This window comes from Camelus bactrianus, chromosome 8, assembly GCF_048773025.1.
Source record: "Camelus bactrianus isolate YW-2024 breed Bactrian camel chromosome 8, ASM4877302v1, whole genome shotgun sequence".
NCBI classification, from domain to species: domain Eukaryota; kingdom Metazoa; phylum Chordata; class Mammalia; order Artiodactyla; family Camelidae; genus Camelus; species Camelus bactrianus.
This window is the reverse complement of record NC_133546.1, coordinates 59,617,301-59,630,504: the sequence shown is the minus strand read 5'-3', so window position 1 is coordinate 59,630,504 and position 13,204 is coordinate 59,617,301. Positions and strand designations below refer to the sequence as shown.

The 13,204-nt window shown below is 46.1% G+C and overlaps 1 protein-coding gene across 2 annotated transcripts in view; it reads right to left on the bottom strand.

Annotated features, from left to right (window-relative positions):
* The window catches only part of MDN1 (midasin AAA ATPase 1), a 140,073-nt gene that overhangs the window by 31,493 nt on the left and 95,376 nt on the right, over positions 1-13,204 (bottom strand). For both annotated transcript variants that reach the window (XR_012508730.1, XM_074368618.1), the window contains exons 62-74: positions 12,925-13,034; positions 11,586-12,288; positions 9,815-9,976; positions 9,084-9,357; positions 8,124-8,359; positions 7,527-7,622; positions 6,776-6,870; positions 6,337-6,458; positions 5,599-5,745; positions 4,630-4,739; positions 3,946-4,019; positions 3,246-3,444; positions 1,762-1,921 (exon numbers count right to left, since the gene is read on the bottom strand). Coding sequence is in view for 1 of the 2 variants with exons in the window: in XM_074368618.1 (XP_074224719.1) it covers positions 1,762-1,921; positions 3,246-3,444; positions 3,946-4,019; positions 4,630-4,739; positions 5,599-5,745; positions 6,337-6,458; positions 6,776-6,870; positions 7,527-7,622; positions 8,124-8,359; positions 9,084-9,357; positions 9,815-9,976; positions 11,586-12,288; positions 12,925-13,034 (2,488 nt within the window). In the remaining variant the exon portion in view is untranslated. The remainder of the gene's footprint in view (positions 1-1,761; positions 1,922-3,245; positions 3,445-3,945; positions 4,020-4,629; positions 4,740-5,598; positions 5,746-6,336; positions 6,459-6,775; positions 6,871-7,526; positions 7,623-8,123; positions 8,360-9,083; positions 9,358-9,814; positions 9,977-11,585; positions 12,289-12,924; positions 13,035-13,204) is intronic.

The window sequence follows — 13,204 nt, the reverse complement described above, 5'->3', positions numbered from 1 at the left end:
TTCAGGGGTTTTATAATCAAGCAAGCAAGGAGCAGTTACTGAGCATGGATTACGTGTAGTGATTCACGCTAGGAACTTTAAAACCTTGAGGTAAATTTCCAACAAACATGACACATGTTGAGTCCCTACGCTGTACCTGGTACTTGGTAAATGTTCTTTTAATGTGCACAGCTCCAGAAGCACTTATTTGTCACTGCTCAGAAAGGCTCAGAGAAGTCTAGTCACCTCGTAAAGGCCGTTCAGCTAAGAGCTGACCTGAAGCCAGGACTTGAACCCTGGCTGAACTGACTCAATTCTTTCCTCAGCACCAAGCTGCCTTTCTGGACATCCATGAGCACCTAAACACGAGGCAGTGTCACACAAGCTGACTGTGTCCCCTCGAATCCATGTTAAAGTCCTAATCCCCAGTACTTCAGAATGTGACTGCTTTCAGAGACAGGGCCTTTAAAGAGACAACTAAGGTAAAATGCAGCCAAATGCGTGGACCCTAATCCAATCTGACTGGCATCCTTAAAAGAAGAGGCGATTAGGACACAGAGAAGATATCTACAACCCAAGGAGAGCACCTCAGAAGAAACCAACCCTACTGACACTTTGATCTTGGACTTTTAGCCTCTAGAACTGCGAGAAAATAAATTTCTATTGTTTAAGCTACCCAGTATGTGGTACAGTTGACCCCTGAACAATGCGAGTTTGAACTGAGTGGGTCCACTTACACGTGCATTTTTTTTTTTCAACGGTAACTCCGTCAGTACCACAAGAGCCCAGGGCACTTGCAAAGTGGATGCGGAACCAGGATACACAGGGCTCCAAATTATAGACGGAGGGTCAGCACTCCTAACCCCTGTGCTGTTCGCGGGGCATTTCGTCCTTGTCGAAGCAGCCCCAGCAAACGAATGCGCGCAGTCTAGTCCGCCAGATGAGAGCCAGAACACCACACACACAATGCGACACTGAAGGAGAGTTAGACCACAGAATGCTTTGCAATCTTACAAATGTGTGTCGTTTCCAGAAGATGCACGTGGGAGCTGCACCCCACACACCCTCACCCTCAGGCTCGGGCAGGCAGGACGCCTTGAGCAATGGGTATCAGGTTATCACCTAACAAATTTTATAAATAAAGAGCTCCCAGAGACCGGACTGCTACCCTGCTGAAGGGCCAGCCTCACTCTGACAGCACGCTCACTGCGGGTGGGCCGAGGTGAGCCAAGTGCTGGGGGGAGGCCCAAACTATCTACTGAGTGCTGGACTCCCTTCCCAGCCGGGCCTGTTACACTGCAGAGCCACTCTTGGCTCTCAGCTTCCCAGGGCAAGGACAGTCAGAGAGATGAAACTGCCACGCCTCTCTGCAGTGAAGGAAAAAGAGGACTGTGGACGAATCTTCCTTTTCCTTTAACTCAAAAGAGACCACGTTCTGAGAGGTGGGGACAGCTTAGAGACTCTAGGACACCCACTGCAGTGCCCCTTTACTCGTGTCCCCAGCCAATCAGAGCTGATTGGGACAAGGCTGTTATAGAAAACAGGTTAACACCACACTCGTCTGCACAAGAGGAGGACAGACAGGAACCACGATGATGGTGTCCAGGCTCTCAGCTGGCTCCCGTGTCTGGGCTCTGCTAGTTTATAACCCAATTTGCTTATTCAACTTACTGCTCAACACTGTTTAAGATGTCAAAAAGGGCATAGATAACTAATTCCAGCCCTCCGGGCCACGGGGGCTAACAGAGAGCGCAGAGACCCTGGCCCCAGGCGCACACCCACCGGTGAACTGGTCCAGGCCCTCTACGAGGTGGGGCAGGGGGGTTCCCCTCATCAGCGTCAGGCACAACTTCCACATTCGGTGCACAAGCTTCGGCAAGCGGCGCAGAAGCTCCCCCTCCATGGGGAGAGGAGCACCCTGATGCTGTTCTGGAACCGTGGCCTAGGAGACAGAGCACAGGTTAGTCTGGCTGCCAAGAACAACAGTAACAGCACGAACCTGCATGGGGGCTGAATTTAAATGCTGTAGCCCTCCACACACACCTGGCCCAGCAACAGGAAGTTCTCCTCTTCCCACCTCTGAAGTCTCACAACAACAAATGTGTCATCATCAAAATGTAAATAGGCACGTGCCTCGGATATTTAGAAGAGTGTACAGCTGCTGCTACATCCCTGTGGTACAATGCCCCCGTCCCCACCCGCCACGATGCCACCTGTGCGCGTCACAGGGGACTGCACCTCTGCTCTGCGAACGCAAGGAGTGAACAGCACACCTGCTACCTTTAAGGTGCTGTGCTGCACTGCTTCTCAGACACACAGGCAAGACTAAATCACACGCCAAATCCTACTTCTAGTACTGTCTCTCCCCACCCCGATTCCTGACTGACAGTTCAAATACCAGGAATCCAGATATCAAGTGAAGGAATCAGATTAAGGGGTGTTAGACAGAGGGGGAAACTTTCATCCATCGGGGGCATATTTTCATTCCTTGTTTTCCTGAAGAATTCCTGAAATTCCTATGCTATCATCAACAGCAAATCAAAAAATTTGATCAGCACGACAAAAGCAGTGAGCTGACTAATACAATCAAAAGAAAATAAATTTGGTGGCTATATCATTGTGTGCAGCCATATCATGGCTATATGCTCAATTTCCACTATGCTTTCTGAACTACTAAAATATTTAAAATACCTCGAGGAACTCCACTGCTAACTCTAGACCCAGGGTAGAAAGTAGAGTAAGAAGGCAAAAGTGATTATTCTCTCAAGAGTGCTCTCCACACCCAATGATATGAGCAGGGACACCCGTCCTGTAATAGACCTGCTCACCCAAGGCCTTGATGACTGTTTAAATTTTCAGGAATTTTGGAAGCCAGCTTTTAACTCTTGGTGCTTGAAACTCCATGTTGAGAATACGTAAGTTTTTACACCATGGTCATCAGCAAGCACGACAAACCAGCACATTGCTGCACATGCTCACCCCCGTGCAGCAGTTTCATCGTCCTATTCCTAAACCAAGGCTTCATGTCTTCCTCACAGGTAACCACGATGTTTCCCACAGTCTAACACTGAACTTCCAGCACCAGGATTAATGCTTTTTGCCCTATTCTGCAGTAGGGTCGGGCAGACGGAAATCATACACTAGATCGAAGAAAAAGATTTCAAAGGCATTTCCTCACTTGTTTCTAAGGACACTACTCCCACGCTAAGCACAGACCCCACCTGACTGGCTCAGGAGTAAGCAAACACCATCCCACGAGCTAATACCTGCGCAGCTGCTGGCCGGGCTAACAGGGTCTCCCTCAGGGCCCTGTTCAGACTCTGAATGGGGGACCCCTCACTCGCGGTTGCATCTGTTGGCCTTGGCAAAAAGTCAGGCTGTTCCTCCTTGTCACTCTCCAGCAGGGATGACCGGCAGGGTTCACTCAGGACAGCTTCGAATTTCTTCATGAATTTAAAGAGGGTCCTGGCCCCAGATAATGACAGAGATGAGCAGGGGGGGAAAAAAAAGGAGGGAAAGTGAGGAAAAAGTGAGGAAATATATAAATGACATCATAATGTATACATAGATAACTTAGTAACTCGTGCCTCTGGTATTCAATGAGCTCATTAGAAACTCATAATCATCTTTTTTTCCTTTTTTTTTTTTTAAAGGAAAAGATGGCAGTATTGTCATCTTCCTTTTCTGAAATGGTAGGATCACTTTATCCAAGGTAAGAGGTGAGCAGGTGGTGGAGCACCGACCTTCCAAAGCACACAGCCTGCTCTGCCTCCAGGGACATCAATTCTTCCTGTAGGGAGATTCTGCTTTTTTGGGTTTGGGTGGGGCGTGTAGATGCAGTGTTGGGAGGACAGCAAAACAGTCTAGTGTGTTTTAATAAATTGGCCTTTGTAACAATGTAGTCTTGCCTCTTACTATTCAAAAATTCTGAGTTTGGGTCACCTCCAGTTTTAAAAGATGAATTACCTGTGTGTTTTTTCCACAGATTGTTTAATAGACCAGAAGCTGACATCATTCCACCTGGATATCTTAACAAATTCCTGTAAAATAAATGAAGCTCAAAGAATGGCTTTATAAAGCTGCTGTCATTCTGTTTCTTTCTAGATCATCTGTTTGCCAAAGACCAGAGCACACTCCATCCCAAACACAGGGCTGTGTCTCAGTGAACAAATAAAACAAGTCTAATAAAGGAACCATATATTTTTCTCAAAGCAGTGGCAAAAAAGGCTGCTATAATCCATAGGTCACTGTGTACTCTAGCTTAAGCCAGGGTTGGTTCCACAACCACTGAAGGTATCAAAAAGGATCCTCCTTACCCCACAGCACCTCAACAGCCTACGGACCAACACTAGACAGCACACCCCTGAGGTGGAAGCTGGGCTTGGGCAAGACAGGGGAGCAGGCACTAACGGAGTCTGTGGTGACCCTCTCAGGGGCCACGCCACTGAACCCTCACACACGTGGCCAGGTCAGCAACGGAGCCAATGCCACAAAATGCAAAACCCACATCCTACCTGGCAGCTGCAATGCTCACCTCCATTCCCCACAGCCCCCTGCCTCACTGTTAAATGGATTAAACAACAGAGCTAAATAAGAAGAATTTGCTAGCTTTGTTCTCCCAAGAGTGATCATGACAGCTATGCATCTTACTTTAAGCTCTTTTTCTAGGGGGGCACGAAGTTCCACAATTTTGGCCTGGACTTGGTCCAAGAATTGCTTGTAATAATGGTACAAATTCCACAGAACACTGCAAAGTGAATCTGGAAGAAACAAAAAGGGAAAAAAAAAGATCACACTTGCTGCATGTGCTACTAGCTCGACATTTCAGTGACAATCCTTCCTCCTTACTCTTTAGGCCCTAAGAACACAGCACAACATAGCACGTGCAGATTATCTAACGGCTCATCGGGGAGCCGGGTTAGCAGTTCCCAGAGATGCATGCTATCGACACTACCCTATTTTTTCATTTCAGTTTATAGTGGACTTTTTGGTTGCACTTTTGTTCTTAAAGATGGTGCGCCAAACTCACAATTTCAAACCCTTTCTCGGAATCTTATTGTAAAGTCAGCAGAAACTGAGTCTGTTTTAAAAGATGGCATATTAAGAGGCTCACCTTGACTGCCCAATCACAGAAATCTATATTCATTTCACAGCGACAGTTTCATCTAAACTGCTGTACTCAGGGACAGAAGCTGACAGCAGCAGTTTTATGTGCAGTTACTTGGTATGTGGTGGGGCTCTCACCAGATCAACAAAAACCTGACAATGGCCTGGATCAAGCAGAAGCTTAGCCGGACTCCTGCACTGTCTAGACAGAAAGATGTGCTACCTCGACACGCCGGTTCCCAAGGTCTGCATCTGGTGATTTACCCCTGTCACAGTTCACTAGTCAAGGCTTCACTTATCACCAGCCTGTACTTGACTTTAATGTTTTCCTCCATATCTAACCTGAGTCACATAAGTAAAAGACAACTAAAAGTGTCTTGTTTAAAAGCTGGTATTCAACAAGACACCTGTCTCATGCGGAGAATTCAAAGCCTAACCATTTTAACAATGTAGGGTAAAATAAAAGAAAAAAATATTTTATATATATATATATATATATATATATCTCCTTACCTTTTCCTTCAACTTGTGGCATCAGCAAGACATGACAATGGAAAACCAGTAACATCTGAAGTCGTACGTGGAATTCTCCCAGTGAAGATCCTTCAATAAATGCTTGTAACGTGCTGACCAGCAACATCAGGGTCATCTGTTTGTCATCTTTAGAGTATCAAAGAGGAAAACATGTGCCTGCAACCATCACTTGCTACACATCGTGCACACAATCTACTATGGGATATCCTGAGGGATGGCCATCAAATAGACACACCAATTAAAGTGATGATTTGAAGCAAGGACCACAGCCAAATTCCAAGCTGATTTTAAAACTATATCTGCACTCAGGGTGTGTGTTAAATGCACTCAAAGCAAATTATGAAACTGAATTATGAGGTGCTTATTTCAAGTATGGAGGGAACTCTTTTAACTCAAGCATGTTAACTACTACCTACCAAGACAGAAACTTTCTCTCTGACTTGTCTCACGGACAGAGAGAATAAGGAAACCTTATCTTATGACTAAGTCTCTTGACTTTGGGCACGTCACTTAAACCTTTCATTCTTCTTCTTAGTAAGAAAAGAACTACACAGTTTTCTTGGCTGACCTCTCAGGAATACCATGAAGCCAAATGACACATCCTCTGTGAAAGCACTGCTGGCAGGACACATGGCAGCAGGTAAATCCCACACTTTGCAGCACATCAAGCTTAGCCTGGACACTCTAATAGGCCGGGAACTGACGGACAGGTATTACCTTCCTGCTCCTCTGTTTGTTCCTGCATGTGCTTCTCAAGCATCTGATAGATGGAGAACCAGTGCTTGGTGGATTTCTCAGTGTGGCGCTTCATGGTGTTATCCAAACTCATAGACCAGCAGCTGGAACATGGGAGAAGAGCCCAAGGAAGCATTTAAGGAAACCCATTCAAACATCTGAAACCACAGAAGCAGGAGCTAAATGTTCACTATTCTCTCCCCCCAAGTGGAGAAGCTGCCAGTTTGCTGCCTCAGGAATGCACGTTGTTGTCTGGTCTCTATTAAGGTCATGCCAATGCCTTGCTTTTAACTCTGTGATTAATGACTAGAAAGTGCATTCTCTAGCTGACATACTACATAAACTCTGACGAAACAAACTATCAAAAGACAATGTACCTACAACATCTAAGTTCAGGAAGAGGAGGAAAGTGACCACTCACTTCAGTTCCAGTTTACGCCAACGGATGATCATCTGACTGACCAGATCAAGATGTTTCCGCAGAGACAGAGCTCGACTTGCATTCTCCTCCCAATCCTGAAGAAACAAAGACAACATTTACCGTGGCCATTATTCAGTCCCCTAAACACCTCCTCCCTCAGGGACACCCTGGACTTTTCTTGAGCAAAGACCACTGGGACCTTAAACATCTTTTATTCTGATTTACTAATAACAGTAATGAGTTTACATCCAGCCTTTCCAGCTTCAAGTTCCTTCTGGTCATCTGACAGACCTCCCACAGAGCCGAATTCAGAGGCAGGCAAAAGCACAGGGTTTAGAGACCTGAGTCTGAATGCCTGTTGTTAGTCACCTGACGCCTCCAAAGTTCAGAGCCCTAATCTGAAAATCAGGGAAGCACTGGCCACTTCAGAGGCTGTGAGAGGACTGAGGCGGCAATGAGTGCAGGCCCCCCAGCCAGTCTGCAGGCCAACCTGGAAGTCCTGGAAGAGTGAGCCCTCAGGTCCAGTGGACACTGCGTCTCACCCCTGAGAACAGGTGAGGCAGGTCCCCCATGTGCCCCATGGAAGCAATGGCTTCACTCGCAATGATCTGACCCTATGTCAGAAAAACCAAGGAAGTTCATCCTTTTCTAACCTAAACTATAACATCCTGTCCCCTAAAAATAAAGATGTCACAAGAGAGTCAATGTTCAGTTGACTAAAAACTGAGGACCAGACAGAGAATCATCTTACCTGTGCCTTTGCCAGGAGGATCTCTAAGCCATTCAGGAACTTTGAGATGGGACTAGAAAGTGGGAAGCTACGAATTCTGTCCATTACCACCAGCAACTGCAGAAGGAAAGGGAAAGAAAAAGAGATCTGAGCGTCCCCGTGGGACAGCCAATCACCTAAGTCACGGGGTACTGAAGAGAGGCCTGGAGGGAAGTTTCATGCAGAGGCCCTGCTTTGTAATACAATCACTTGTGAAAGCTGTGGATGAAACTTCCCACCAGAGAAAAATGCTTTACCTGCTGCGTTCCTCTGAAAGTAAGACTGAGTTTGATAAGATAATTACTCTTATGAAGACCACAGAGCAAAGTCTGAGTTAAAACTGCCAACCTTGAGAAAGCCAGGCCCTTGCTAGTGTCAGGCTGGGTCTGAACAAAGAGAGCAGCACAGCAGCACTTCAGTGTGAGGACGGCAAGCCCTGAGCAACCAAAAAACCTGATGTGTTCATCCTACAGTGAACAGCGCCTCACTGGACGGTGATTCCAAAAAACCTCTGTGTTTTCCAAAGTGCAAGTCAACCACCCCGGGGTGGTGGGAGGCCGCCTCCTCTCCCCTCCCTACCTGCTCCAGCGCTGGGTGCCCTGGCCAGTCCTGCAGCAGCTGCCTGACAGCCTCTGAGAAGCCTTGTAGCACAGGCTGACAGTGCCGAGCTTCCGGGATGTTGGGGTGTTGGTAGAAGTCATAGGGCCCGTCAGGCTTCACTAGCAGGTCCAAGGTCCCCTCCCCAAGGAGAGTGTTATGGGACAGGGTGCAGGCCAAGAGTTGGCTGCCCAGGAGCTGGTCATTCAGCTCAACTCCTATGAAGTTCACAAGATCAGACGAAAGTCAGTACCAGGTTACAAAGAGGTCAGCAACATGCTAAGAGATAACCATCAACTAGGACTAACTGGAGCAGATTGTTTCAATGCCTTTCACACCCAAAGCAACACAGGCTTAGAAGGTCGTGGCCCTAGTATCACAGCAGTCGCCCAAATCTGCCAAGTTTCTGGAATACACAGAGGAACTCAGATATTCTCCATGTGTAGTTGAGAGGGTGCAGAGTTTGGTTTGATGGATTCAGATTCCCAGTTTTCGTAGCTCTTCTTGGGAGGCAGAAATGAAATTTAGTCTCTTTCCTACTTGCATGGAATAACTCATGAAGTCATGTGGGAAACTGCATCAAACCATATCCTGTGAGATTAATTTCTGAGCTCCCAGGCACACATGATTTCATCTGAAAAGCACTGAAGCTGTTAGAATGAAATCAGAAATAATGCAGAGAAACAAGACCATTTAAACTAAGCCTGTATCCCTATTTTCCTAATCCCTTTACCCCAAAGTATTCAAAGGATGAAAATTCATCTTTATTGCAGAAATTTAAATCAATTTTTTGGAATTAGCTTAAGCCCTTTAAGCTAAGGAAACTCCATCAATAAGGAATTTAGCAAAAACAGGAAGGTAATAATTTTAACTGTTCCAGAAGTAGCAATCACTTCTGTTTGTTTTGATTTCCCACAAATATAACAAAGTAAACCATCATACCCATCAGGGGGTAGAAGTGTGTCACAAGAGATGCTCCAGTCTGGTAACAGGACAGAAACAGGCTGAGGTAGTGCTCTGCCCCGTGTGTTGGTGGAGTCTGCTGGTACCAGAGGGACCGAGCAAAACTGAGACACAGCTGCTGGTGTATCAGCATCACAGCCTTCATTGAGCTCTGGGACAGGAGGGCGGGGTTGGTGACGGCCTCCTCTTCTTGCCCATCTGAAGTTCCATTTTCCTCCTCCAGTGATGATTCTACCAAAATATCTGCAAAGTCCTGTAAATAACATTAGAGCAATTGAACTTTTAAAAGTCAAAGTCCAGTTCTAATCAGACCAAAAGGAAGGGGGAAAGTGTGAATGATCAAGAAAATGAAGTAGCAAGTTATATGCATCAAGATATATTTGAAAGATTACAAAACCATTCAAAGGGACGTAACAGGAACTAACATAGTGTAGGTCAGTTATATAGTAAATCCTAAGAGTTCGCATCACAAGGGAAAACATTTTTTATTTTGTATCTATATGAGAAGATAGATGCTCACCAAACTTACCTATGCCATGAAATGATTAGCACAGTAAGTCAGATCATTATGCTGTACACCTTAAACTTATGCAGTGCTGTGTACCAATTATATCTCAATAAAATGGAAAGGTGGAGGAAAACACTTGAAGGGAAGGTGTGTGGTATCAAGGGAATTCGTTCTCAGACAAACCCTGATGTCAGCACCCGACCTTTTCATGCAGCGGGAACTGCTTCCTGAACTCCCGCTCCTCCTCCTCCTCCTCGCTCAGGGCCGTTCTGGAGCTCCTGCTCCGGTATCTGTACAGGCTGCTTTCCTGCTCGGCCTTCTCTTGGGCTATGCGTTCCTGTTCGTCCCACTCATTGATGATTTCCTGAAAAAGCACACATTTGGAAGAAAGCTTATTTGCCTTTGCTGAGGCACTTACAATGAACAAAAGCAAGATCTGCTATCTCTTAATTTCTCACGTAAACCAAAGTACCATGGTTCAAAAACAAACAAATGTCAACATCCAAAAAACTAAATTCCATGTAACAGAGAGCAAATGGGCTTTGTTTCAAACTGTGTATCAGCGGCAACCTCAGTCACCTGAATTCCCCCTTGCTGTAGTCTTACGACGTCACAGGTGTAAAAACCTGCTGCAGTAGCACTGCTGGGAACTTCCTGTCAGGGGTCAAGGGTGCTCTGTATTAAGGACAGGCTCAGGGTCAGTACTGTGGCAGTTTGATTCAGACGACCCTTGAGCTGGCCTGGCGATTCAGAAAAGGAAAACCTGAGCTGGTGATGAGATGGTCAAGGGGAACCAATCAGGCAACACTGGGCTATACCTTACAGATATTTAAAAAATTCCCTACTACCTTTGAAGTCCTGAAATTGGCAAAAACTACAAAGAGACCACCCAGTATTGGGGAGGATTGAGGAAATGAGCATCCACCATTCAGGAAGGCAATATGTAAAAGCCTAAGCAGTTAACCTTTGACTCAGCAGTTCTGCTTTCTAGAATTGTTACCCTAAAATCTAGCTTTAAGACTTGCATAGTGGCATTGGTTTTTTTTCTTTCCAAAGACCAAAAAAAAATTTTATATACAAATGTAAATATTTACTGATAGGAACTGTTAAATGACTTACTCATACAATAGAAAACCAGGCAGACACTAAATATGACACAGGTGGAGAAAACCATAATTATGGGAGAAAATATGCATTAAATTTTAGCTGTTAGGTTTTTAAATGCAAGTTATAAAATGGAATGGACTTCCTCAGTGGTCTGTAGGTCTCTAGCAATTTGGGGACATATGTTAGAGGTCATAAAGGGGACAGTACTCTCCTTACCCAGAGCAGCAGTTTTATCTATTAAATACTAGATCACTATGTTAATACTTTTAATTTTTAAAAGGATTCTACTCCCTTACCACCCCCTCAAAAAAAAAAAAAAAACCCTGTAAACCACTGGGAAAAATGGCCTTAAAAAATTTAGAGCATCATAGACATACCCTTCAGATACACACACAAAAAAACAAGTCTAGAATGGAAACGTGTTAACAGTTTATATAGCTTTAAGTGGCAGAATCTAGTAATTTTGCTTATAATTATTCATTTTTAATTGTCTACAATGAGAACAAATTGCTTTTGTTGGTAAGGAAAAAACAAGTTATTTTCTTAATGTTAATAAAAGTTGATACAATTACATGGGAAAACCCATCATAAACAAAGCCAGAAACAACCTACAAACAAGGAGAAACTGTTTGCAGTGTGTATCACGCATAAAGGGCTAACATCACTAATAATTTCTTTTAACCTCTTAAAAATTGAGAAAAACTGAGAGTTAAACGGGAAAAGGAAAGGAACAGACAGTAGGTCCCCACTCCCTAACCACACTGTCTCACCGACACCAGGCACCACTCGAGTCCTGCAGGTGCCCTGCTGGTGCCTCCAGTTCCCTTCAGGAGCGGGGCTGAGGCAGGCCCTAGAGATGCACTTACCTGACACACGTGTCTGAAGAGCTGCAGGGCCCGCTGGTCCAGCTCTCCCTTGCACAGCACGTGGGAGCGCAGGTAAAGGAGGGCGTTCAGCAGCAGCTGTTCTCGGGTAGGGCAGAGCCCCTGGCCCTTGCCTTCCAGCTCCTTTCTTCCCGAGCGCTTGATCAGCTTCCCAAGGCCTCGCAGCACCTCCTCCGACTTCACTGAGCACAAAGCATCTGCGTGAGCATAGTAAGTGGGGAAAGTGAGGTCCACCGATGGGAAAGCCAGCAGGGATGTGGCCAGGGCACCCAGCCTGTCCACGCAGACCGCGCTGCCATGGAGCGAGGCATGGACCTCGCATGCCACCAGCCGCATGCCGTGCTGCAGCTGCAGGATGGATGCCTGCAGCGGGGCCACAGAGTCCGGGAACAGGGCGAACTCCTCGGCCAGCCGCCTCCTGAACTGGTGGTGCGACTGCTGCCAGGAGGCCTCCTCCTTCAGGAGGTTCTGGGCCGCCTGGGCAGGCCGAGGTCCGTCGACGTGGAGGGCCTGCAGGAGCCGTGCGAGCAGATCCTGAACAGCAGAGGCCTTGGCAATGCTGGTGATGTAGTGGTGGATCTCCTGCACCAGGGACTCGTAGGCAGGCAGCTGGGGCCTGAAGGCCTGCTTCTTGGACAGGCTGCAGATTAAATTCTCCAGGCGATCAATTCTTTGGCGAAGCAACCTAAAAGCAAATTAACACAGTATGCAAATTCCGTCAGAAGAAAAGCAGCAAATCTAGACTGAGCCCTCAAGAAAATAAAAGTTTTTCAGCTACTGAGGAATAAAATGATGATATATTGACAATTATAATGAAAATGGATAATGTATATATATACAGCATTTACCATGTGCAACACATGTTGCTAAGCACTTTAGATGCTTATCTCACTGAAGTAGGCACTATTACCCGCCTTTTACAGATATGGCCCTGGGGTTTAAAGGCATTAAGTGGTCTTCCCCAGGTCTAAAGCCAAAGGACAGGGACAGGACTGGAACTCAGAACCCCCTCACTGAACAGTATCTGCTAAGGCACCAGACCCACACAGTGTACGTCATCACAGCAAGCCCTTCCATGTGGAGAGTGAGCTCTGGTTTCAACCCTGTTGGCCCCGTGTGACTCCCCCTCCCTCCTTTTAGAGTACATATTTTCCCTGATTATAACCACGGCTTTGGGATCCACCTGCTAATGTAGTTCAGAGATGCAGATCATAATCTCTGCTTAATACTGTCATTACATTGCAAAGGTCAACCTCAAAATGTCTTTTTTTTAAGATTTGAGCCCAAAACCCCCAACTCAAATAATCACTCTATTACGTACCTGACATGAGGATGAGAGTGATTGAGAATAACTTCATCCTCCAGCTCTCTTCCGGTCTGTAGCTGGGATGAGAGGTTCCGGGTCTTCCATTCACACTGCAGATGGTGTAACTAATGGAAAGGGGAGAAACTGGTTTGCTGTGCCCAGCTAGGACCATGCCCTGGGGGAGGGTGGCTCCCTAGAATAGAAGAACCTGGGTTCCTGAATGACCCAAAGGTGGGGGTTCTGCTCCATTAACCTGTACCACTCACTTCAGGGCTGTCAGGTGAAAAGAAACAAT